The sequence below is a fragment of the Heptranchias perlo genome, chromosome 29 (assembly GCF_035084215.1).
Source record: "Heptranchias perlo isolate sHepPer1 chromosome 29, sHepPer1.hap1, whole genome shotgun sequence".
Taxonomy (NCBI): Eukaryota; Metazoa; Chordata; class Chondrichthyes; order Hexanchiformes; family Hexanchidae; genus Heptranchias; species Heptranchias perlo.
The window spans coordinates 2908276-2934246 of record NC_090353.1 but is presented as its reverse complement, the minus strand read 5'-3'; the positions used below and the strand labels follow the sequence as shown (position 1 = coordinate 2934246).

General features: G+C 41.7%; 1 protein-coding gene across 9 annotated transcripts in view; it reads right to left on the bottom strand.

Annotated features, from left to right (window-relative positions):
- Positions 1-762: 762 nt before the first annotated feature.
- Positions 763-25971, bottom strand: part of LOC137299328 (polypyrimidine tract-binding protein 1-like) — a 33009-nt gene continuing 7800 nt past the window's right edge. Inside the window, exons 3-16 of one of the 9 annotated variants that reach the window (XM_067967977.1) lie at positions 20327-20411; positions 19833-20008; positions 16900-17046; positions 16156-16323; positions 14291-14401; positions 13410-13605; positions 11500-11574; positions 11030-11056; positions 10105-10256; positions 6895-6928; positions 6379-6471; positions 5457-5673; positions 4709-4786; positions 763-4487 (exon numbers count right to left, since the gene is read on the bottom strand). In XM_067967977.1, the coding sequence (XP_067824078.1) occupies positions 4355-4487; positions 4709-4786; positions 5457-5673; positions 6379-6471; positions 6895-6928; positions 10105-10256; positions 11030-11056; positions 11500-11574; positions 13410-13605; positions 14291-14401; positions 16156-16323; positions 16900-17046; positions 19833-20008; positions 20327-20411 (1692 nt within the window). In that variant the 3' untranslated portion in view covers positions 763-4354. Of the gene's footprint in view, positions 4488-4704; positions 4787-5456; positions 5674-6378; positions 6472-6894; positions 6929-10104; positions 10257-11029; positions 11057-11499; positions 11575-13409; positions 13606-14290; positions 14402-16155; positions 16324-16899; positions 17047-19832; positions 20009-20326; positions 20412-25971 lie in introns of those variants that run through there. The other 8 variants (XM_067967979.1, XM_067967978.1, XM_067967981.1 and 5 more) reach the window with 8 other exon arrangements.

Below are 25971 nucleotides of genomic sequence, written 5' to 3'. Positions count from 1 at the left end.
GAAACATTGCAATTAGATTAGATGTGATGATCAATGAAGATTACTGCTGTTCTACAGCTAGGAACAATGCAGCCACTCAGAAGTTCAAAGTTATTCATGACTTGATCAACTCACCATTTAAGCAGTTGATCGCTCCTCTGTAGTGGTAGTTGGGAAGCTTTAACAATGCTGCTCATTGCATCAATCCCTGGCTTGTTTTGGGAGGTGGGGTAGAAAAGACAGGAGAAGGCAGAAAGGAGCATGTAATCTGTGCTCTGGCCCCAAGTCACCATGCAACCTAAATTTCAAGCTAGACAAAGTTTACTATCTAATAAAAGCAGAGTGGGGTCAGAGACTGACATGACATTCAGTAAGCAACTCTGTCCCACCTGCACCCATTTTGAAGTTTGGCATCAGCAAGCAACCAGAAAAGGTTCACACTGAGCTGGCCTTGAACTAACCAGCTGAAAAGTATGTAAGGTGAGGGGGGTAATTGTGCAGTGAGATACCAGGTGAGGAAGGAGAGAGAAGATTATCAGTGTTTCATTTTAAAAGAACATTGCTGCTTTAGGTCAAGTAGGACTGGAATTAAAATGTGAAAGAATAGCCATCAAATGAAAACAGAAAACCACTTAAACAGAAACAGCAATGCATTTCTTTCCATGGTGGGGCAGTTAAAATAAGCCCTTAGTAGCTGTGATGACAGTTATAAACACAGACAAGCTGAAATATTTTAGATAAAAGAAACAGCAATCAGACACAAAAAAAGAGAGGTCAGAAAAATAAAGAATGAAGCAGTTTATTGAAGGCGCAAGTACTACATTGGCCAGAGCTGTTAATGGTTGTAAAAGAAAATTGCATAATCTGAAATGGTGGTACACTGGTGAATGTATTCATACAGCTACAAATTCATTAGAAAATTATTTTAATCTTTCTCTTTGCATTACAAACATTCTTCTCAATAGAAGAGGAATTGTTTTCTGAAAAACCCTTTTACATATGAAACCTGACAGCTGTTTTTTTTTAATCAAAATATACAAGACAATGCTTCCATATAAAAACCGGTTTTGTTCCCCTTAGCCTCTCTAGGTAAAAAAAGTTATGAATATTTACACCTTTTTTTTCAAACATTCTTTACAGCTGAAAAGAGGGAATATTTCTTTAAAGAACCAAGGACAAAAATAGAGGTGGAGTTGTATTCTGGTCTGAAAGCTGCATACATTTAAGTAGGCAGCACCTCCAACAGTTTTAAAGCAACACAGATTGAATCCAGCACTGAATCCCCTGAACATACAACTACCAATCACTCTAGGTGCACAATGCATTACAATCACATATTTGAGGGCTAAAAGAGGAATAGTAAATGTGAAGAACTAAGACTTCAGAAGGCACAACAACTTTGGTCCATGAAACCCTGAAAAAAAGACTAAAAAAATCCATTAAGCAGTTGACATGTGTCACTCTGAACATTCTTGGGCATTCTGCTCTTTAACAAAGTAAACTATTGCTCATTAATTAGTTTAGGCACAAGATCATTAACATGGTCATTAATGAGCACTCATATACAGGATGAGTATATAAATGTTCATAGTTATGACTCCAGCATTTAGCCCATACTATGGAATGTTTGGGAAGTGGATTTGAAGTATTTTCTTTTCACTAATTAGAAGGAAAAGGGGAACTGTTACACTTGGACAACAGGGCAACCATGAATTGTCAGCAAGTAAGATTTGTTTTAATCCAAGTGCCAACTGGGGAGCCTGTTTTTACAGTAGTGGATGACAAGAGTATTAAGACAGTTTCAAAAAAAGGGGCCAGGACTCAATACATTTCAGAGGGCTTGAAAAAACTACAAAATCCATTCTCCCCAACCCAATTTGCTGAGCTACACAACTAAAGCGGAAGGTGTCCTTATCTGTCCAAAAGTAAGAAAACTGCAGCAAGGTGACTACCTCGATGTTGCAGCACTGCTATGGTAAGGTCTACAAATTCAACCCCACAGGCACTCGTACAGGCCTGTAATTCCACAGATCAGACTGTGAAAGCCACATCCGTAAATAAAAATAACTTTCTCCACAAAAGTAAAACCATGCTATAGAATCAGTCATCTTACAGGTAGCTCTAGAACTCATTGGGAGACCACATGACTACCCAGGTATCATTAGTCAGCAAATGGAACATTCTCCTACCTACCCCCACACCACTGTGCAGACTTTGATGATTCAGGAAAAGCACCATATCCCTCCACTGCGCTTCTGCTAGTTTGTTAATCTGCTGAATCATACTCAAAGGAAACTCTGGGTAACAGGTTAAGAGTTTGATTGTACTCAATAACTAATGCCTTTACTGTGTTAAGTGCATCAATACAGTACTTGTATATGGAGCCTACACTCAACACTTAACAAGGGGTTACTTAAATAGCTAAATTGTTTCAGCCAAATCAACCACCTTGTGCATGGGTAGAAGGCTCATCAAAAAGTACTGTGGTGAGCACGCAATACTGTAGGAACCTCTTGTCAATGCTGTACTCGTGCATAAGGGAACAAGGCAGGGTAAAAATGGAATGAAATACTGGGTGGCAAAAAGACAGATTGACAGGACAAATCCGTTCTCACTCGAACCCAGAAAGAATATATAAATCAAAAAAAGCAAAAATAAAATGAAAGCAATTTACCAAAGACAGCATAAAAAAACATAACTGCACACCATGCCAGAATTTCAGCTGATCCATTAAATGAATCAGTAAGAGGTGCCAGGGCACACTGCAGGTCACTGACATCACGTCAGGCTCACTCACTTAATGCAGGTGAACAGTGCAGAAATTTCAGCTCAAAAATTGACAAATCAAAAAATCATACTAAACAAAATACAAGGTAGAAAATACACATTCTATGGACTCAATAAGGTAATAAAACACACCCTGACTATAAAATACATACAAGATATTGAATATAGAAGGCAACAAGCCTAGGCCATTCAAAATTGGGACTGTTCCTGGTTACCAGATCAGACTGGATTTTCCTTTGTAAAGGCAAGTTAACTCAGTAGCTTGCTCCTGGAGAGAAGACCAAGTCACTAGCTATGATTACTGGGGTGACCAGGGTCTTTATGGACTGAGGCTGAACAGATTCACGTTTCATTAAAAAATTACTCCTATAGACTAGACCTGGAGGTGCATGTGGGGTGGCCAAAATAACTGCCCATTCCTGCAAAATGCAACACATTTACATCCATGCAATTAGTTGGCTGCAGTGCCTTAATCTGCAGTGTTCGATTCAGTGACATCCAACATAACTGGCAAACAGATAGGAAGTTGTTTTTTTTTTAAAAAAGACATTACAATTCTAAAGTGACAGCTAGCCAGCTAAAATTAAACACTGCTGCATTACAAATACTACACCAGCTCATAGGCTGCAGCAACCTTCACATCTGCACTGCTTCAATTGGTTAAATGAATGCTCAACAGCATAGTTCTTCAATGGTATAGATTAAAGGTGAGGCCACCAGGCAGGTGGTAGTAAATAGTTATCCTCCCCTCATGGGATGGAGGGGAGGTAGTGGGAACGAGAAAGGGAAAATAGGCAAAAGGAATTTTGGGGGAAAAACAAACTGGTGTCCAGAAAGCTTGCTGCAATGGCCAATAAATCCAAAACCTGAGGTTGGATGGATAAAACTGCAAATCAGCAACATGTGGATAAAATGGTTAATTTAAGGCTACTTCAGGCCAATTCCATTCTCTGTTCTTCCTCCTCCCTCCCCTTTCAAAACCACACCCCCTCCCCCCAAAATTTGGGTAACCAGCAACATGAGCAAATAAGCAGCAAAACATTGCTTGAAACAAACCGTAAAGTACATAACCAGAAACAGACTTACAATTATAGAATGGCCCTTGTTTCATTATAAAGACATAAGGCACAGGATAATCATTTAAATGAAAGTAGAGCATATGCTTAAATTATCCACACATCTGTACTATAGTGGTATGGATACCCAAGGGGGAAAAAAGACTTAAAAGGCTTATTATGCAACCTGGTATTAGGTGCAGTGTCTTGGGTGATCGAAGAGAAATATTTGCAACCTGTAAACTTTTAGAAGAATTTCAAACGCCAAATTAAGAGCAACACTAGCACAAGCCAATCTGAAACCGATTGAGACTGGCAGCATGGCTACCATAAAACAGGATGTCATTGCAGTAAACTTTGAAAAGTTTGCTTTTAAAAAAAATAGAACTGTGGTCACTTTTGGGTAATTTTTCAGCTATGTAGCTGCTTTGAGGTCTAGTGGTGTCTCTGGAATAAGAGAATCGATCATTGTGCCCATAGGCTAAACTGGACCCCAGACTCCAGGGACTGGCTGGGAAATCCAGGTCAGAGCTTTAAATGGTTGACTTGGAGAAGGAAACTCTGAGGTGATGGTTTTCTCCAAGGTCGTGATTGTGAAGGTCAATGAGAGCCTGGATTGCTTCTTCCACTGAACTCATCTGGATGAGAGCCATCTTGCGATCCTTCCTAAAGTTACAAGTAAACAGATTTCAATAAAAAGTCAGAGCTAACCCCCTAATTTCTACACCAGCCAAAAGCAGCAGAAACCTTGGAATAGAATTTAATGGCATTATAGAAATCCACACAAATTACAGCAATGCCAGCTTCAGGAGAGAATTTTACATGGGTATCTCACTGGATTACTGAAACATTAATAGGCAAGAATCAGATCAGATAATGCAACTTACTGAAAGAACTTGAACGCTTTGACCATGCCAGTTGTGCTCGAGAACAGCATTTTCAGATCATCTTCAGTAACAGAAGGTCTGGAACAAAACAGGCAATCGTAAACAGTTCAATTCTCAGTCCAATGTGACATGCCATGCATTACTAGCCAAACCTGTGCACTGCAGCTCCCCTTCCAGAACTAGCTGGCAGGAGTAGGCCATTCAGCACCCCCCCGCCACTGCCCCGAGTCTGGCTCACCATTCAATGAAATCATGGCTAATCTAACTCCATATCCCTTAACTAGCAAAGATCTATTCCATCTCAGATTTAAAGTTATTAACTGAGCTAGCATCTACTGCTTTTTGTAGGAGTGTTCCACACTTCTACCACCCTTTGCATGAAGTGTTGCCTAATTTTGCTCCTGAATGGCCTGGCGATAAGGTTATGTTCTTGTCCTAGATTCCCCCACCAGCAGAAAAAATTTCTCCATCTATCCTATCAATTCCTTTCAACATCCTAAAAACCTCAAATCACCCCTTAACCTTCCATATTCCCTGGAATACAAGCCTAGTTTATGTAATCTCACTTCAATCTAACCCTTGGAGCCCTGGTAATATTCTGGTGAATCTGCACTGCATTCCTTCGAAGGCCGGTATATCCTTTCTATGGTGCGACTGAATATTGCAAATAACCAAAGCTGTTACTTTAAGGTGAATCTAAGCTACATACCAGCATTCAGTACCAACTTGTAAAAATAGCCACACTTACGGAATATTGGAGAGATGGAGGGTGGCAGAAGGAGGGAAGATGTTCTGGAAGTTTTTTGATCCAGGTTTCTTGAAGCGATGCAGTGGTGAGCTGCTGTAGTCCTTGGTCAGGCCCTGGTCCTCCTGGCCCTCACGGGGCAGCTGCACAGTCTGGTGCTTGGACATGGTCACACGCATTGCCTTCCCATGAAGCCTCTGACCATTCAGATGACTCATAGCTAGGGAAAAGGACAGGAGAAAGTCAATCTCAGACAATAGGCATCAGCACATCTGGGGGACAAAGATGAAAGGTCCTTGTGAAGACAAGAACAAGTTGTACTTGGCTATAATGCCACTAGTCAAATAGCTGAAACAAATGGCTGGCTGGGTTATTGCCGGGCTGTTGGGTCTTGTGGTTCTGACCCATGCTAATCACCTGATCTAGGGGCAAGATTAGACCAAAGCATGATATTCAGACATGTTCTAAGATGGTTCAGTTTTTCTCAGGAACACATCAGAAAGCATTGTCACAGAAAATGAACATGACTGGGAAAGAAGAGGCCACAGCAAAGGTTCCTCCTCTTCTACTAGCAATAGGGACCCAGTGACATCTGCTGGAAGTTCACAGGGATAGAGAGGGTGGTCAACTGAGGACTTGCAGATTGCTGACAACTCAGTCTCAAGAATAGGCAAGGACCCAACTCTCCAGGAACATTCCAGGCACCTTTTGAAGAATTGGGGAAGGAAAGAAACAAAGCAAAGCTTGAGTATAGGATAATGGTTAGGCACAAATAGAACTGGTTACATGACCTCTAACCAGTTAATTTTAAATACAACATAATCAGACAATACAGCAAGCACTACCAATTTTAATATAAAGCACCTTTTAACTCAAGGATCAAGTGCCAGAGCTTCCTTGGATACTGACTGGATTGGAGACTTACCCAGCTGAGCTTGGTTACAGTCAGACATTTGTACCAAGGCATTTTCTTTCTTGTTGAAGAGTATCTTCACACGTTGCACATCACCATACACCCCTTAACCAACAGAAGACATGGGAAGTTAACAGGTGCTGCCCATCTATTCCATACTGTTAACCAATATTCAACCCAAATCACAACCAAAGTTTCAAAAAAAATCAATGTATCCACTTTCTCCTAGTTAGCAATTCTAATTCTGAATTTTGCTATGAAATCCATAGTACTCAGGAGAATGAAATTCAGTGTCAGACTAAATTAAACTCCAAGAAATTAAAACTATTGGTCATCTACACAAGTTTAAAAGATTCACAAAGGCATGCAAAGCACCCAAACATGCATTACTGAGCAATGTATGCAAATCAAAGAATCAAAACTAATGCCAAATTATGTTGAACTGAAATTATGCATTGAAATAGCAAACTTCAAATATAAAGTTTTAAACAAGAAATAATAAAAACATAAGTGCTAACGATAACATACCGAAAAGAATAAAGAGGCATTGGGGCGTAACTCTCTTTAGAAGGACAGCAGAGCAAGGCAGCGGAAGACAGGAAGAGGAAAGGAATCGAGGGAGAACGAAGATGGAACGAATCATCCACAACGAAGGGTGGTTCCCACAGAATGGTGAATTGGTTCATGGATCATGGTTCAAGATGGTTAATTGAGGGGCAGGTTGGTCCGAAGAGCATTGTTGAAGCACAGGAAGCATGGGGACCGTGCAGTCAGTTCACAAAGGAATCCGCATCAGATGTGGGGAAGGGAGAAAGGGAGGGAGAACAGGATGGGGAAGGGAAGGAAAGAAAAAAAGTAGCATAAAACAGGTCAGTACACATGAGAAATATGTAGTGTTCCATCTGGTTGATCAATGTATTCTCTTCCATTACTTCACAAAATAAAAAGCTGTGACTTCACCTAGAGGAACACATGCTAAAGGAAAAGGGATTAAAAAGTACAGAAGATTAAGAGACTGTATCCTTTTACTCCTCAAAGGCCACAGTTTAAAGCTATCTCAAATAAAATCGAAGGAGTGAACATTCAGCACCTTTTCCTTTTGCCAAATGACATCTTACCCCCCTCCCACATTCTAGACAGGCACAGATAATTATCACTTTATATAAAGCCATGGCAGTTTTAAGTGTTACCAGCATCACTGGATTCAGATGAAACTGCAAGATTCTTTTGCCTCCCCACAGTACCAATTCTATTTTATTAAAATATAGATACTCCCAAACTCATGCCAATCAAGATAATCAACTACCCACTCTAGATTCAGCCACCCATCATCCTGGAGCTGAATTTAACCCCAAACTCTACAGGGATTAACACCTCATCTCATTGTTCTCGCGCTCTCTCTCATCCTCCCCCCACCCCCACACAAAAGTCCATTAGCAAGTTAAGGCTTCCCTGAGCATACAACAGGGACATCTTGCAGATTATAGTTGAACAGCTTTAAAAAACCTTGAAGTTGCTAAGTGATGCAAGTCTCAAATACAAAAAACATGAAACAGGAGACTATCACACAGGCATGCACAAGTAACAGTGTATCCAAGTCAGTTAGTCCACAGCACTCCTACAAAGAACTAATCTCTAGCCCAAAGATAAGCTGGAGCACAAGAAATGGGAGTACTGAAAAACAGCAAGAGGGGTAGTTTTTTTTTGGGGGGGGGGGGGGGGGGAGGGGGAAGAAAAAAGTTGTGGGAATAGCACATGAATTTAGTGTGAAAATGTGACTGTTGCCCCACATTGAAGGCGTAAGATGGCTACGTGCACACAATTCAGGTGTAACTGAACGTTACTAATAGCAACTGGCCTTGAAACCATACTATTTCCCCATTTTTCTGCACCCTCCCCCAAATCTTATTCTGACCTGATGTTGCCATTGCTCCACCCCAACAAAACTGGCCAAGTTTTAACTGCTCTATTCAAGCTCATCCATGCCTTCTGGGGCCAAGCAAATTTGTTCATTTTGAAACAGAGTTCATTTAACATATCAAAACCAAGTAATTAAGGGCAAATTTCAAATTTAGGGAGAGTTATGAGCAATGGGAATGGTCAGGATAAAGCAGTGGAATTCTATTGCATTGCAACCAGTTTGAAAAAAGCCAATTAAAAACACCCACTACCAATGAATTGAATGCAGGTTCAAGGAGAAGCCCGTTGCAAAAAAAAAATTTGGGGGGGGTGGGGAGAAAGAAACAGTTCACTTTGTCCTGAGCTACCTTCCAAAAGAACATGCTGTATGGCAAAAGAGCAATAAAGTTACAACTAAGTCAGCAGAATTGATAAGACAACTGGAGATAAACTAAGACAAAGGGGAGGAATGAAACAACCTTCAGGAACCTTGAAAAGAAAACACTGAGGAAGTCAGCACAGAATGGAAGACCAGCTACACTGATCAATAAGCATTACAGGAAATATTTAAAAACATGCTAAAGATTCTGCTTAAGCCCTAGAAACTTCCCAGGGCTCTAGGGCCACAATGGGCAATTTGAGTATGAACTGGCTTGCTTCAAAATGTAGACTTTTAGGACAACAGTTGGTTAACTAAATCACAGAACAGTAGGAGCACCATTACAGGCTGCTCAGGTTAGTAGTGATAGAGACACTAGTTAGGCTCAGGATCCCAATATCCATAATGGACTGTCTAGCAAAGGGAAAGAAAATATGAGGGAGAAAGTGCAAAACACAAATTGTGCTCGTTTGTTGGTGACGTTTGCTGCACTGACATGTGGTGCGAGCGCTTCCAGATCCCAGGGCAGGCCCTGCAGTCACTTTAAATTAGATGGGTTGGGTGTGACAGGTTAGAAAATTTACTTAAGACCAGCCAAGCAAATTCATTGGATGGGGAAAATAAGCTAAAGGCCAAATCTCAGTGGAAAGTTACATTCATACATGCAACACGTAAAGAGTAGCAATTGGATTCAACATCATTCATTTATTTAAAAAGTACATAAACTAAACTCAAACCATAGCTTTGTTACAGTCTGTTACACTCCTACTACAGTTTCTTCTGAAATCAAGAACACTGAAAGTTAGAAATGATGGCATGCAAAGTCACTCCATCAAAGTACCTAGCTGAAGAGCTACCTACTGTCTTGTTTACACTAGGAATAGTGACTAAGACTCCAGGACATTACTGTAATGTCAACACCCAGTGGGGAGATTACACCACAATTCAGGACTGGGGAGGAGGGAGCACAGATGTACCTGCAAACCACAAAAACATGGGAAATCTAGAGTACAAAGTCTGATGCAGTGCTGTAAATTGTTAAAGCAGAACAAGCAAATCAAAAATTTCTACTGAATAGCAACTCAGCTCACCTCTGGGGAGGCAACAGGTTATTTTTTTTGGGGGGGGGCAAGAAGATAGGGATGAAAGATGAAATGTTAGTGAGTCAGAATGCATATTGCCTGATTAAAAACCCATGTACGTGAAGTTGAAAGTAATTACAGGTAAAGCTGAACATGGGAGACTAGGGAGTAGCTTTGGCTAAAACTGAGTAGCCGTGTGGGGGGGGCTATAATTTCACAGTAATTTAAATTAGAGATAGCTAAAGTAATAAATTTCTGAAGTTAAATTTTCATCTCAGAAGCTCTTAAGAACCGGAATAGTTTCCATTAATAGACTTAGGAAAGGGATCTGTGCTCGGGGAGACATGAGCACACAAAACTAGGACACACCGCACTAACCTCAGGATTGAGATTGCTAACCAGCAGGACAGCGTTGGCTGCAGAGCCGAACCCCGGAATACCCATACGACTCGCTGCTGCTGCAGCTGCCGCGGCTGCCGACGGCATGCCGAGCGGAGCCAAGCCCCCATGAACCCCTGGGACGGACAGACCTACAGATGAGAGACTAAAGTTGTTAGACAACATACTTAAATATCTCATTGGTTAACACATTTAAATGCAATAGTTCAGCTGTATGCACACTGTAACTAGATAGCGCAGTGTGGAGTGCCCAGGCTCAGTAATGCAATTGGCGCATTGAACAGAATCAGCACTGCCCAAAGCTACCCACTTTTAAGATTAAAAAGCAACAGCAAGTAGACTGAATCCTGACTGCCACAGCCCAAACAATCCTGCCCACTGCAAAGCAGGGAGGAAAGGATGGACAAGGCAAAGCAGAGCCTTAGCGTAATCCTACCTACTGCAAATGGGAATGGGCACAGCAAATCCTTTACACAAGGCTACTCACTGCAGCAAGTGGCAGGAAACCAATGGGGAGATGGTTCAGCCATGTGACAGTAACATTCCAATTAGATACCAGAAAATAAACCAAACCACCCATTAGCACAGTAAAAAACCACCACCCTTCACTGCACCCAGTTACTCCACACCTTGCCCTTAAATGCCACATGGAAAAGAATGATACACTTTAGAACCCGAGCTCTGATCAACATTCAAGTTTACTTTTAAATACTTGCAATACTTCGTAAATTTGTTAGTCCAAACCTGAGCAGCACACAAATGCCACTGTAAACAACAGTTAGTATAGAATGCTCCCATCAAGTTACAGTATGCTATGGCAGAAGGGCACATTGGTAATAAATAAGGCTTAGAGTCTATGAGCAGTGTACATACAGTAATCTGAGTCTATGAGCAGTGTACATACAGTAATCTGATGGATGTTGGAGGAAGTCTGTAGAGACACAAGTTTTCAAAATATAAGCAACTTCAAATTACAGGATACAGAGGCCATGGCTGTTGAAGTGTATACTTTAAATATCAGCTTCCCGAGTTAAGTGCAAAATACATGGGCACTGAGCAAATGTAAACTTAAGTCTGAATGCGTAGCTTTCCAGGAGGTCAGATTTAGCTCTCCACTTGCTCAAACACCATTACAGGTGGATGCAACAAGCCACTTATTATGGATAAGAACACTTGCAAATTACTTTGACAAGCAGTTAAAATACTCCTTGGGTCCCAAGAGATTTATCTCCAAAATACTGAACCCAAGACTTCCATGGTTATTCACAGTTCTCCAGTTCCACTTCAGACTATTCAAGAACATTATGCCTAAATATAGAAGACATTTAATACACAAGACAGTTTAAAGATAAAATTCCTGCATTAGTGACTCACCAGCTTGCTGGAAGGCAATACCAGGAGGGAAACCAGCTGCCCCTGCGTAAGGCGAGGAGATGATACCTGGTGCACCTGACAAGAGAACAAGTCTGTCAGTGAGCACTTTCAGTAATAAAGATAATAGCCCTTTACAATCCAGCACGATGCCTGCACTACCATCTGCTGAACAAAGTGTCAACAGGCTTCAACAATTCTGTAGGATTGCATCGGTAAATCTTAGCAGCAAACAGGCTAACACTTCAGTGACTACAGCTGAGATTGTGAAGCAGACATTCCCAAAACACTCCTGCAAGGCTATTAATGTAGAATGTGACTCCAATGTACAGAGACATGTAGATGGAGGTGGATTTCTGGTTAGGGACATGTTGGTAGGTTTCAACTTTTCACAGCACAGGGACTGGGGAAAAATACCACTCACCCAGTAGTTAGATTCAACGGTGTGAAAAATTAAATTCAGCCAAGTCTGCTGGGCAAACCACCGTTCAATATTTTATTCGTCACAGTCCAAATCCTCTATTGAAGAGTTTACACAGCTATACAATTATGTGCACACAAGTCATGTTAAACTCTTGGAATTTAATACATTGCGTCAAAACTTAATACATACTAAACTAGAAGCTGGGAAAGCTCCAACCTATAAAAAAGGGACCAGAAAGACATTTAACCAAATGTTAAATGTTTACAATTGCAGTATCTCATGAAGGTACTTGAGGTAATGCCAACTAAATGACTACTTTGGTGAGGGTGAAGTGTATGCTACCCTCCCAGGAATCAGCTTTAGTGTCAAACACTGGGATCAATCAATGCATCAAGCTAATCACAGGACCCCACTGTTTGGAACTCATGCTAAAGCAGGACAACCCTTTCACTTTGGACATTAAATGCAATAACTTCAAAGGAGACATTTCCACTGGAACTGAGAAAAAGGTACTAATAGTATGTCATCTTAATTTGCTCTTTCACAAGAAAACAATGAGACTGTTTCACTGAAGATTTTTTTTGATACAGTTCTTTAGTGGCTAAATGTACCTCATGCCAGAATAGAGGCAAGCTTACCTATTGCTCCATGTAGTTAGCCAATCTCATGTTGCACACTGGTGCCACAACTGGACTCCCACAAAAAGGAGAAAAAATGCCCAAGTTCCTACTAGCTATACAGGGACAGCCTCAGTCAGCAAGCCCATCAAAACCTGCTATTCAGGCCCAGATCCCAATGGACCCCTGCATTTTTAAAAATAAAAACTGCCTTCAAATCACAATCGTTGCTGTGTTCTGTAGCATAAGCCAATGGAATTCAACTGCAAGGTAAAACTCAGCAACACAGGACAAGTTTCTGTCAGATGATTTACTGCTGACAGTGGATAATGGCACCCCACAGTCAGAATGGCTTCCAGGAATTAGCTGACTGCTTTACGTGTTGTAGCTGCAATAACCAAGTCAAGCGATGCAAGAGCCATCAAAGTAGACTGCCAGATCTTAGGAGGTTAGCGCATACACTTCCTCACCACAGCCAGAGGATGTTCCAGTCCAGTGGACTGAAGTCATCTCAGCCAGATCCTTCACAATAAGTATACAACTAAAAAGTTGTGTGCCCTCAAGCAGCATCAAGAACAGCCAAATGCCCACATTTTCCCCCTGTCCAAAAAAGCCACCTGTTGCAAAGTACCCATCAACAAGCCCCTGTACCCAAATCCTCGTTCATTTTAAAAATCTACCTGTACCACCCCAAGTCAGGGCAGAGCACCTACAAATGTAAAGAATTGTGCATTCAATTCCCATTAGCTGGACTAGGGATCCATCTACCTTTCAAAAAAGGCACTGTGAAAGTTGCTCATTTCATTTTAACCTATTGTTGTAATGTTAACCCACACACAATAGGTAAAACTCACAGGAGGAGGTGTATTTACCTAGTAGGGAGGCTTCCTTACCAAAAGCGGCCGCCATGGTTTGGTCTAAGGTTGGCTGGTTGTCACCAGATGGCAGGTCAGGACGGGTGTAGTCTCTACTTTTGTCATTATTGTACTTAACATTAAGGCTAGTCAGCTTGGAGAAGTCAATACGCAGAGTACAGCAAGCATTATAGATGTTCTGTCCATCCAGGGCCTAGAAGAGGTACACACTGGGGTTACACAGACATTACATTCTCTCAAACTACAAGTTAGCAATAATTAGTGGTGACAGTTTGAAATCAATGACATTTGTTAGTGGACTCCCCCAATTGAGTGGGTAAAATAACACTGCATCACTCAGCCACACAGACCAGATCCCAGGCCTGTACTGAGTTAGGTGATCACAGACAGCAATACTGTTGGCTGTTTTTTGGGCTGGGTGGTGGAGGGTACGAGACAGGCAGTTACTTTTTCACTGCTAAAACTGCAACCTGGCTTGGGGGTTTATGAAGGACACATGTGGGTGTCAGGCAAGGACAGGAATTGGCTTAACTGATGCCTTGTGATTGAATAGCACATTAACTAGGCACTTTACAAATGGGCACTATTGAGCTGCCAGCACCTGTGGAACTATGCACCAGTAGTAGTCATCAGCTCTCCAGGAGTGGGAGAGGGAAAGGGAGAAAAAAGTCAGAGGGGGAACCAGAGTTTGTCTAATGTGAACCCAAAAACTGCATCAGTTTCTCAATATTTAAAGTTAACAAATAGTGGTCTCATTACATAGTAGGTGGTGTCGTCTAAAGATCAGATAGTCCCATTACAAGCTCACTGAAGTACAAGAAGTCAGTATGCACCAAGGACATTACTGCCACCGTTTATTAGAGTCGACTTCAACATACCAGTTTAGCATGTTGTGCACTGGAGCCATCGGCATATTGGAGCAAGGCTTGGAACTGGTTATTCTTGGTGAAAGTAATGATCTTCAGCACAGTGCCAAACTTGGAGAAAATCTGCAACCCAAAAAAATTTGAAATATGAAAAATTGGTTTGCTGCACGACAATTCTTACACTAACTGGGGTAGTCAGTAAATTACTATATCGTAGGGATTCAAACATGTCCTATCCTTACTACTCACTAAAGGCAATGTTTGGTTCCAGCCCAAACTATTTCCATTCCATATTATCTTAGCCCAGCACAGCCTACTTATTGCAATGTGATTGATTCAGAGATCCCTGTGCACCATTCTTGTTTGAGGGACTTATAAAACAGGGCTGCCAAGCTTGTGTTTGTGGGTCACATGAAGCTCCCATTATTTACATAGAGCTCCAGTTACTGATACCAACAGATGGTGCTGTTTTAGAATCTATCCACCAACACAGCAACAGCCTTTTCCAAACCTCCAGGCCCAAGAAATGTGTAAGTGTAAATGCCAATAGGATTGATGTGCCTGGATTGGGAGGGTCGACATTTGGACTTCCTGTTGTACCCCAACCCCCTATATCAAAGATTAGGGGAGGAATCAGCAGACTTCCACTTGTTTTGTAGTTCCAGTTTGTCAACATTTGGAAAATAAACCTTTAAGTTTGCATAGTTAACACTTATTTTGACCTAAAACGGATGAAAATTTAGAAAAATGCAAAGTCATATATTACATAATCCCCTGCAAGTGTGACAGTTCCTACAACTTACTTTTCTGCCCTGCTTAAATGTACCAACTGTACTTCTGATAGCAATTTCCCAGCTTTATCTCCAAGGTAGTTGCAGTTCAAATTGCTACATGCCTGAGGCCTTAAAGAAAGCTTCTTGTGCACCACCCCAAGCCTAGGTGACCTTTCCCCTTCCTGTTCCCACCCAGCTGTGACCTGGGGGATTGGCTTTACATAGAATTTACAGCACAGAAACAGGTCAGTTGGCCCAAGGCTCCACACAAACCTCATCCCACTATTTACTTCATCTCACTGTAGTCCATTTTCCCCTCATGTACTTATCTAGCTTCCGCTTAAATGCATCTCTGCTATTTCCCTCAACTACTCCTTGTGGTAGGAAGTTCCACATTCTTACCAGAGTAAAGACCTTTCGGGTCTCTCTCTCTCTGGCTTTGTAATCTGACCCATTGTGTATTCAGTATACTGGGATGTACTGTTTTCCGTGGCTAACCTGTCTGAACACCAACGACACCTTTGATTGGTGTGATCGTGTCCCAGCCTAATATAAGATATGCGATTTGAGAACCTCTCACTCACCTAACGAAGGAGATAATCTTCGAAAGCTTGTGATTTTCAAATAAAAGTGTTGAACTATAACCTGGTGTTGTAAGATTCCTTACCAGAGTAAAAGCAGTGACTGCACTTTGACTAACCAAAAGAAAGCTCCTTAGTGATACAGGAATGGGGCTATAAGCACTTGGAGGCAGATGTCCAGCAATGGTGCTCACAGGAATTACAGTTCAAGCACCTAAGATTCCAATTACAGAACAAACATTCCAGGATAACAGCCATCATTCCAAAATAGACTCCAATAGTTGTGGACCCACCTTAATTCCCAACTCAAAAAAATCCATTCGACCCAAACAGTCCCAACCTACTCCCTAGTATTTCCACCTGACTTGACCCACCACACCTGTTTTCAATAGCCCAGGACCCAAGCACAATCTCTTCCCTCCCCACTGTTCAAATTCCCCAATGGGACTCACCATCCAAATTTTGCCCCGCTCCTCTCCCATAAGAGAACAATTACCAGCGGCAACTTGAAAGTTAGACTCACCTGATGCAACACATCTAGAGTAACAGGATAGAAGAGGTTTTCCACAATGATGCGAAGAACAGGGCTCTGACCAGCAAGGCTGACTGCAGTATCTGGGACACCGGTACCTGCAATAGCCATGTTCGCAGTCTGCACTGCATTTACTGCCTGAAGAGCTGCTTGTGCTCTCTGAAAAAGGAATCAAACAGGAAATCTCAAGCTACCGACTTTCTAACCACAATACAGCTTTTGCACATTGTTGGCCAGGGAATAATATCTTCAATAGGTTTATTTATATATATATATTATATACACACACACACACATTCCAAAAACTCCAAGTCTGTGACAATCGAAGTCATGGAAGGCAATGGACCCTCCCAACTGACCAGACTTCACTCCAATTACAAACTTCTGCCCTCAGAGGGGAGTTCATGTGCTCTGCATCTCCCCACCCATAACAGGAAATAGGAGAGAAAAAAAGTGGGGATGGGGAAAGAGGTTGAAGCAAAAAGCAGCAACGGTAGCATAATGCTTCTACATTCAATTCTACAAAAGAATGCACTCGAGAGACACGAAACCCATGAATTGCTGTAATGTTGGAGCTGCTACGCCTTTTCACTGATGCCCAGTGAAAAAAAGCCTTGGAAAAGGATCTAATTGGCTCCAGTCCAAATGCAAACTTCATCTGAATTAAACAGGACAGAGCCTCTTGCAAGTTTGTAATAATCCTGGTACACCTTTAGTTGCACAAAAAGTACTCACAGCCTGATTGGGAGAGTTGTCAGTTTTCAGCTCCTTGTGGTTAGAATACTGGATGTAGATAGGATGGCTCCTCAGGTATGGAGTGACAGTGCTATAGTAGCTCACCATCGTGTTAGCAGCTTCTTCAGTATTCATTTCTATAAAAGCCTGCAGATTGGAGATGCGCACACTGATCAATGCAAGTCTTGCTCGAAATAGTAAGCAAATGCTCAATTTTCACTAAAGTATAGTGAAATCAGGATCCTGCCCACAGGTCAGAGACAGGAACAGGCACAGTAAACTACAACAAAAAGACCAGATGCTTTTATGTTACAGCTGAGGTCTAGGAAAAGTGCCCCAACAGTATCACTCTCCTGTGTTTTGATGGTACAGCCAACCTTGTAAACTAGTTGCACCAAGAGTTTCACTACTTTGCAGAAGCTGTGCCAATTTAGCCAGAGCACATTGATGTACTTGTGCCATACAAGAATGTGGCATGTCCACAACTGGGAATCATAGGTGGCCTTGTACCTGCAAATACTTCACTGAACACAGACAGTGCTGAACACAGTCAGAATTTTAAAGCAGGTTTTCCAGCCCATTTAGCTTTCAGATTCCAGCTGCACGAGACTGCTGGCTCAACAAATTCAGAAACAGTCACTTTTCCTTAGGACAATTATCTATATTAAAAAGTTATCCATGCAGACATTTACAGTAAGGATTTCCTACTCTAATTTGAATACTTACCAATAAAGCAAACTCCCTAGACAGATAGTAACTGTGCACTGGCAAAGGGGGAGGAATTCCTGAAATATGTAAGAGAACTTTCTTGATCAGTGTGTTTCTAACCCAATGAGGAAGGAAGCAGTGCTGGGTCTAGCTCTGGGGAATGAAGTGGAGCATGCTTCAGTGGGGGAGGGAAAAAACGGTGATATCAGGTTTAGAATAGTTATGGAAAAGGATAAGGAACAATCAAACATAAAAATACTTAACCGGAGGAGGGCTAATTACAATGAGTTAAAAAGGGAACTTGCCCAGGTGGATTGGAATCAAAAATTGGGAGGCAAAACAGTAATTGAACAATGGGAGGCCTTCAAGGAGATGTTGCCAGTATAGAGTAGACATCCCTACAAGGGGAAAAGGAAGGGCACCAAAAGCCAGGGCTTCCTGGATGACTAAAGATAGAGATTAAAATGAAGCAGAAAAAAAGAGGCTTGACAAATGTAAGGCTCAATACAGTAGAGAACCAGGCTGAATACAAAGTACAAAGGCAATCTAAAAAGGAAATAAGAGGGGCAAGGAGAGACTATGGGAATAGATTAGTGGCTAACATAAACTCAAAAGTCTTAAACAAAAAACTAGAGTCAAAAAGGATGGTGCCAATTTTGGGAGGGGGGAAACTATCTTCTCCTGGAGGCAGAGGGTATGGTTGAGGTACTAATGAACATTTTGCATCAGTCTTCACTAGAGAAGATGATGCTGTCAATGTAGCAGCGATACTGGATAAGATAAAAATAGATAAAGAGGTACTTAAAAGATAGGGAGTACAGAGTCACCTGGTCGAGATGGGTTGCAACCTAGGTTACTGAGACTGTGGAAATTGTGGGGGCTCTGGCCACAATCTTCCAATCCTCAAATATGGGGGCAGTGCCAGAGGATTGCAAATGTTACATCCCTGTTCAAAGAGGAAGGGGATAAACACAGCAATTACAGGCCAGTCAACCCATCATTGGTCATGGGGAAACAAAATAATCTGGGACAAAGTTAATTAGCACTTGGGAAGAGCGTGGGTTAATAAATAAGTCAGCAAGGAATTGTTAAAGGAAAATCATATTTGACTACGTTGAGTTCTTTGATGAATTAACAGAAGGTTGATAAGGGTAGTGCGGTTGGTGTATATGGACGTTTTAAAAAGGCATTTAGGAACATAGGAACAGGAATAGGCCATTCAGCCCCTTGAGCCTGCTCCGCCATTTGATAAGATCATGGCTGATCTGTGATCTAGCTACCTGCCTTTGGCCCATATCCCTTAATACCTTTGATAAAAGTACCACATAATAGACTTATTAGCAAAATTAATGCCCATGAGATTAAAGGGACCATGGATACAAAATTGGCTGAGGGACAGAAAGCAGTGTAGTGGTGAATGGTTGTTTTTCAGACTGGAGGGAAATGTACAGTGGTGTTCCCCAGGGGTCAGTATTAGGACCACTGTTCTTTGATATATATTAATGACCTGGACTTATGAATACAAGGTATAATTTCAGTTTGCAGAGGATACGAAACTCAAAAATGCAGTAAACAATGAGGATAGTAACAGACTTCAGGAGGACAGAAACAAGGCAGATGGAATTTAACAAGTGTGAAGTGATGTATTTTCATAGCAAGAATGAGGAGAGGCAATATAAACTGAAGAGTACAATTTTAAAAGGGGGTGCAGGATCAGAGACCTGGGGGTGTATGTACATAAATCTTTGAAGGTAGCAGGACAAGTTGAGACTGTTGTTTAAAAACGCATACAGGATCCTTGGCTTCGTTAGTGGCATAGAGTACAAAAGCAAGAAAGTTATGAGTTTATGAAAGATACAGTAATGGAGAAACTTTTCAGTGGCAGAAGGGTCATTAACCAGATAACACAGATTTAGCAAAAGAACCAGAGGCAACAGGAGGACATTTTCTTTTAAAACTGAGTTATGATCCGGAATGCACTGCCTGAAAGGGTGGTGGAAGCAGATTTAATAGCAAATTTCAGAAGGGAATTGAATACTTGAAAGGAAAAAAATTTATCGGCTATGGGGGGAAAAAAAGCAGGGGACCAGAACTAATTGGACAGCTCTTTCAAAGAGCCAGCACAGGCATGCTGGGCCAAATGGCCTCCTTCTATACGATTCTATGATATCGAACCAGACAAACGCCAAAGACTTGTTTGGGGAGGAGAGTAAGGAGTCACGCACCTGGTTTTTGCCTTTTAACATGAGAAGATTCGTTACTTTGCCGAAAGGTAAGCCCAGGGAGATGACCTCTGCTTCGGTGATGTCGTTGGGAAGTTTGCGGATATGAATGACTCTGGAAGGTACTATTCCTGAAGATCTGTGTTCTCCTTTGAACTTTTTGCTGTCGTTGCCATTGGCTAGAAAAGTTTCACACACTGAGGGCACTAGCATTCTCCAAACATGGCATAAATAATGCACACTTAAATGAATAGCATGTACCTGAACACCGAGCAGGTAAGAATAAAGTTCTTTTCCAGCCAAAAATTTACATCTAAAAAAAGTTCTCTTGCCTTAATATGGAACTACAGCAGGTTCCAGTCCCCACAAATGATTCAGCGGCTTGCATTTCTAGCACTGAAATTTCAGCATTACCACCCCCACCCCCACACCAATTCTTTCCTGGTCAGTAGTTCATGGCACAATGTACAGTAAAAAAAGATAAAAGGGTTACTTACTGTACTCACCAGCAGAGGGAGTAGAGTTGCTCATGATAAAGGGACCGTTAGCAGCACAAGCAGATAGAAGCTCGTCAGACCCCCGCTGCAGAGAAGAAAAAAGATAACTCAGTAATTTTCCAATCTGCCAAGTGTTTTAAATACAAAACCTCCAGAACCTTGTTCCTCCCTCCACAGCCGGCTGAATGTTTCCAGCATCTGCAGCAGTTCTTTGTACACTATAGCATCTCTTCACAGATGATGCAGTAAAACTGTCACGAAGTCTATTTTAGTTAATTTGCTATGATCAACACTGCACATGGCTGAATATATTAAAAGCTGTACAATACTACAACCACCATGGGTTCAATTCCATGCAAATAGGAGCTCAACTGTACTTTTCCTCCTACAGTCACTAAATTAAGTCCAGTATCACTTGTTGAGCAGTGTGGTTAAACTTTTCCTGTCTGTAGGAGGCAATGAGACATGGAACTGGTTAGTAAGGAAACATTTGAAGGGGAGGTACTGTACTCCACCCACCAGCTGCTGACTGATCAAGGCTACACTATTACACCAAAATCCCTACTCCTATGCTGAAGACTTACAACTCCAACTACACAAAATTCCTAGTTATAGCTACCATAGAACATGCAAGTCTGTAGGACACGACACTGCTGCGCTCAGAAACAGTGATCACTGCACAGTTGCCCAGTTGTCTTTGGACCCATAATTATGGCGATGCAAGTCCAGCAACATGTTCCAGTTACACGTGGTTTGAAAGACATCTGGCAACAGTTCATCTGAATCTACCATCCCCCTGTTTGCACAAGTGGTCCAAGTTAGATGCAGCAGGAAGAACCACAGCCTTTGGCTTTTCCAACTCTGACAGGAATATTCAAGTTTAAGTGGAAACAGACAAGAGTACCAGCTCACCAAGAAATGGGGTTTATTAAATGCACCCAGTCATACAATGTTCTCACTGCAGTGGAATGCGTGGATTCCTTTGTGTAAGCGGAGTTGCACAGGGATTGTCCAGCCTGCCTGCCCTCAGGAAGTGACCCAGCTCAAGATAAACATTTAAATTACACTGCAAGACTACAGCAGTCAACTCTGGCATCATTTCAAAGTGCAATTTACACCACAGACTCCACTACATCACTAAGCCTCCACCCAATCCACAGGAAAATTTAAAAAAAAGTGGCTAAAGATGCTTTTAAAAGTTGGCAGCTTCAACAATTGGAAATCCATCTAGTAATTGCCATGAATTCTCATTGGAGGTAAAAAGTAGTTTCAAAATTGGAGCTCTTTTTTTGGGGGTGGGGGGTGGAGAACGAAAGGGGAGGAACTGAAGTATTTACAATATCCCAGTTGCCAGCACTATTTCCACTTTTCATCTGCACAGTAAAAACAAGTAACTATTTCCTACTAAGCCACTTGACTAAGAGCATGACATTAGAATGCCATTGAAATTCAATTCCTGGAATATGCAATGAGTCAGCTAGAATGGTCACTGGTCTGTGCTGAGTCAGCTGATCCAACTCAAGGTGGTGTTTGGCCACTACAGCCACTACTAGGTCAGGGACAGAGGCCAAAAACTTCACCGTATAGGGCAACTAGAAAACTATCCTGTTTGTGAAACAGTTAGTGGAAATCACTCACTTTACCTTAATGGAGGGAAAGAAGAGCAGCTTTTAATTAAAGGCAGTCATAGGTCCCTACGGGAGAAAAATTTAAGTGGAATCCTACAGAAAATATGGCAGAAGTGCAGCTGAATCATTAATCATACATAAACATACACACCTAGTATGAAATAGAAACCCTTCCAATGCCTTCACAAAAATCAATCAACTGCAACACTACACAGAGCTGACTACAATAGCCAGTGAGATCTCATAACATGGTAAGATTGTCCAACATTTATTATTTAAACTGGCCTCTACAGCAACTAGATACCAACCACACTATACCTCTTGTATTGTCCAAAGAATGAATCAGTCTCAAATAACCCGTCTGAGCTCACCCTGTTCACCTCCTCAATTCAGTTGAAGCTCTGATCACATGTTCATTTCTAAACTAGTTTGGATACTTCAAATGCATTGCCATGAGCAATACTGGACATCCTTTCCTTAAAATTACTCAACTCAGTCACCAAACATGGGTCAATGCTCATTTCCCAGCTGCTGGATGAAATATTAGCTGTGACACTGAAACATGGAGAATCAGTGATGTGTGCCCTTCAAACATTCAATCCAGGAACAAAGGAAGAGATAGTGTCACCGAATCTGAGAGAAATGAGAACCTGCTTTATTACTCCATCCAAACTTCACTGCTAGGTAAAGCTAGGTCAGAGCTTACAATCTATTGCTGCTTTCCAGGTGGAATGCTACACCAATCCCACATCTACAGAAGTAAACTAATGTCCCTTTTGTATGACAACCGCTTGAAGAGCAGAAGTTCATTAACCACCTTGGCTGGTGATGCTGTAGAATTTGTCCTATAAATGTGAAGTAGATGGATGCATCGCACTAGTAAACATCACTTGGCCACCCAACCTTCACCCTTGTTGCCAGAAAAATAGGGACCAGTTAGCTGAACAACTGCTTTTAGAAAATCCACTTCATTTGGCTGGATTACTGACAGTAGAGTTCCTTCATTTTAGAGCAACAAAAATTATTGCTGAAATTGTGCCCCAAAGAAACAGACCTGATCTTTTGGTTTTAGATAAGTGAATGCAGTCATGCAAAAGCTGCAAACAGAAACCCTGACGCACCTTTCACATACCAAACAGGCACACCCAGCTGGTGCAGACTGACAGACAGCAGTTCTACAAACAAGGTGCTGGGGTACTTCAAAAGGAAGCCAAATCCCTTAAATTGCTGCCAGAACTGCAACATTCCATTCACAGCTCAGACCAAGAGGCCCCACTGCTTTTAAATATCAGCTTAGCAGTCAAGACCTTTCATTCGGTGGATAGATTTTACAGTGGCTTGACGTAAGAGCACAAACACCACCAGTTTCTAGCACTGCAAGGCACAGTGCACAAGGAAACTCCTTCACTCAGTAGCCAGCTACAGCCTGGTCTCAAAAGCCTTCAAAGTGTTGCAAGTCTGCTTGAATTTACATTGTCCACTCATAACCAATGCAGCAAAGTGTGTGGGGGAGGGGGAGGTTATAAAACAAGTGTCAATTTTACAGACAAGCAATGCACTTTCAGGCACAATAGATGCAGAAGTGGCTGCAGGATTTCCAGTTTAAAGGTCAAGCTGTGGACCTCCAAAATGGTAGCCCTAATGATTTGAGCTAGTGCAATGCAACTTCAGTCTTCAATGTGCATTTACCTGCTGCATTCCTTCAAGCAGCAGGTCTTTTAAAACAAAGTGTATTCCTTACCCTGACAGCACTGAGAAACAAGTTATAGGGGTGCACACTGTACAAGTTTACTTTGGAAAAACAGGTAGAAAATCAAGTTAATCCCAGCAACAAATCGCTGCAAAATAGTACAGATCATAGAAATTGGAAGTTACCAAGTAGCTATTTCTCCAAAGCAAACATAATAGGCAGTACATACATCGCTTCCACATCCCCTTAGAATTCCAAAGGCATTGTAGGGGTAGTTTTAACTAAACCATTTAAAATTTGAGCTACCACTGCCACCAACCACTCCAATGAGAATCAAAATCCCAGTATGCCCTCAAAAAAGACAGTTGCCCCTTAAAACAGTTTCAGATAAACATTCAGCTACGCACTGCAATAAACAAAATCGGCACACAAGGAGTTGCTGTGGCAATGGACTTTGAGTATTGTTTACTGAAACTTTACCCTAAAGCTCCAGGAGTGTCCAATTACAGGAAAAGCTATTCAGTGAGATTAAGCTCACTATAAACAAGGATCTCCACCCAGCCACTCAGTTAAACCAATTTGGAGAGAAATGAATTGAGCCAAGTTCACAAGGTTTCTGCTGAAGCATGACACTACACGTAGTACCTTAAAATCAAGAGAAAGGGTCATTCATATCAGACCAGTAGCTATTAGCCCAGCTAAATAACCTTAGGCCACAATCTGAATCCATTAAACACGCAGTATAACTTTATCCCAGTAAATGGAAAAGTTAAATACAATTTCCTAGTTTAGAGCCTTTGCAGAAAAGCCATTGCCTCATTCACTCATCTACACAGATGTTTAAGAAAATGCAGATGACTTCAAAGTAGACCCACTTCAGACAACTGTTGCCTATTGAACTGAGACACTGGAGGGGGGGGGGTTGGGAAGAGAAGGAGAAAGAAGCAAAAAACCTGTTAGAGTTTAAACAGACATTCCTGTTCTTTACATTTCCTCTCAGCGGAAAAGCTGTTGATAACGATAGAAGGGTCACAAAGAAAATGGCCATCAATTAGTCTGCTGCAAAAACAGGGTGTGACATCACTGCCCCAAAGTGCATTGGTCAGAAAAAAGATTTACAATAGGGAACCATGCTATCTCCCAGCCCCCCCCCCCCAGGGGGGGTGAAGGAAGACTATAACTGAGCATGACTAGGATGTAAAAAAAATCTACATGGAATCCTAGGGAGAACAGAGGAACACGAACACTGGGCTCAAACTTCAGCAGTCGATTCCTCATTTTGAAAGAGGAAGCAGATGTTGGGCATTACAAAATGGAATGCTACTGACCTCATACAAGGGCAAATCCACTCCAGTGAGACCAATAACTTTAATGTTTACTTCATTTGTGTCAGGAAACACTGGGGGAAGTCAGATTTGGACACAGAAGTGCCAGAGAACAGGAATTGTATCAATTCAAATCCCAGGGGACCAGAGGCCCATGGTGTATTACACAGGTGTTTCAAAAAGCAATTCTACTGCAGCTCGCAATTCCAGTGCTGAAGAAACTACTGCTTTTACACCACGGGGCAGACGGCACAACAGGACAGAAAATACACCTTTGCTTCTGGTTGCAGTACATTTCCTAGTGAAAAGGGAAGTTTTACAAGACCAGCAAAGAAAGGAAACCTTTTCATTCGAGCACTGCTGCCTGCATAAAGTGCAAATACTACAGCTAAAAAGTCTAAAGACAAGCTATTGCTACCTACCATGAAAACCCTTTAGTCAAGTAAGTCTCTCCTGAAGCCTGGTAAGTCCAACAGAAAACATGTGCAGTCTCTTCTCCCTTTAGGCACTTATGTAATACCAATGGATCTCCTGCTGCTCATGGATAGTCTCTGGTCTGCAGCATGGTTGTGATGTCAACTGCTATCCTGACCCATGCCTTTAAGGTCAGTGGTCTGTGCAGTAACAGATAATTGGAGCTGCTTCTAAAATGCTGAAGCCAGTTGCAACTTCTTGTAAACTTCAGGCTCTGGGAATGACCTGCTCTCTATATTAAAGACCACATATACAGTAATACAGGCTCCTCCAATGGAATGGACATCAGTAATTAGTAAGAATAAGGAGGGCTGTTTTAGCAATGTAAACAGAGGCAATACTGCATGTTTGCCTCAATCATTTAAACCAGATTCAATTTTAGAATACCAGCACTACAAAAATAGATGACTGGTAAGCAGTTTACATTTCATAACCACTAGCTACTACAGTATGAATGTAAGTAACATCATAAAGAGAGGGAAAGAAAAAGGTAAACCATTTGTATAAGAGAATGTTTAGCGGTATATA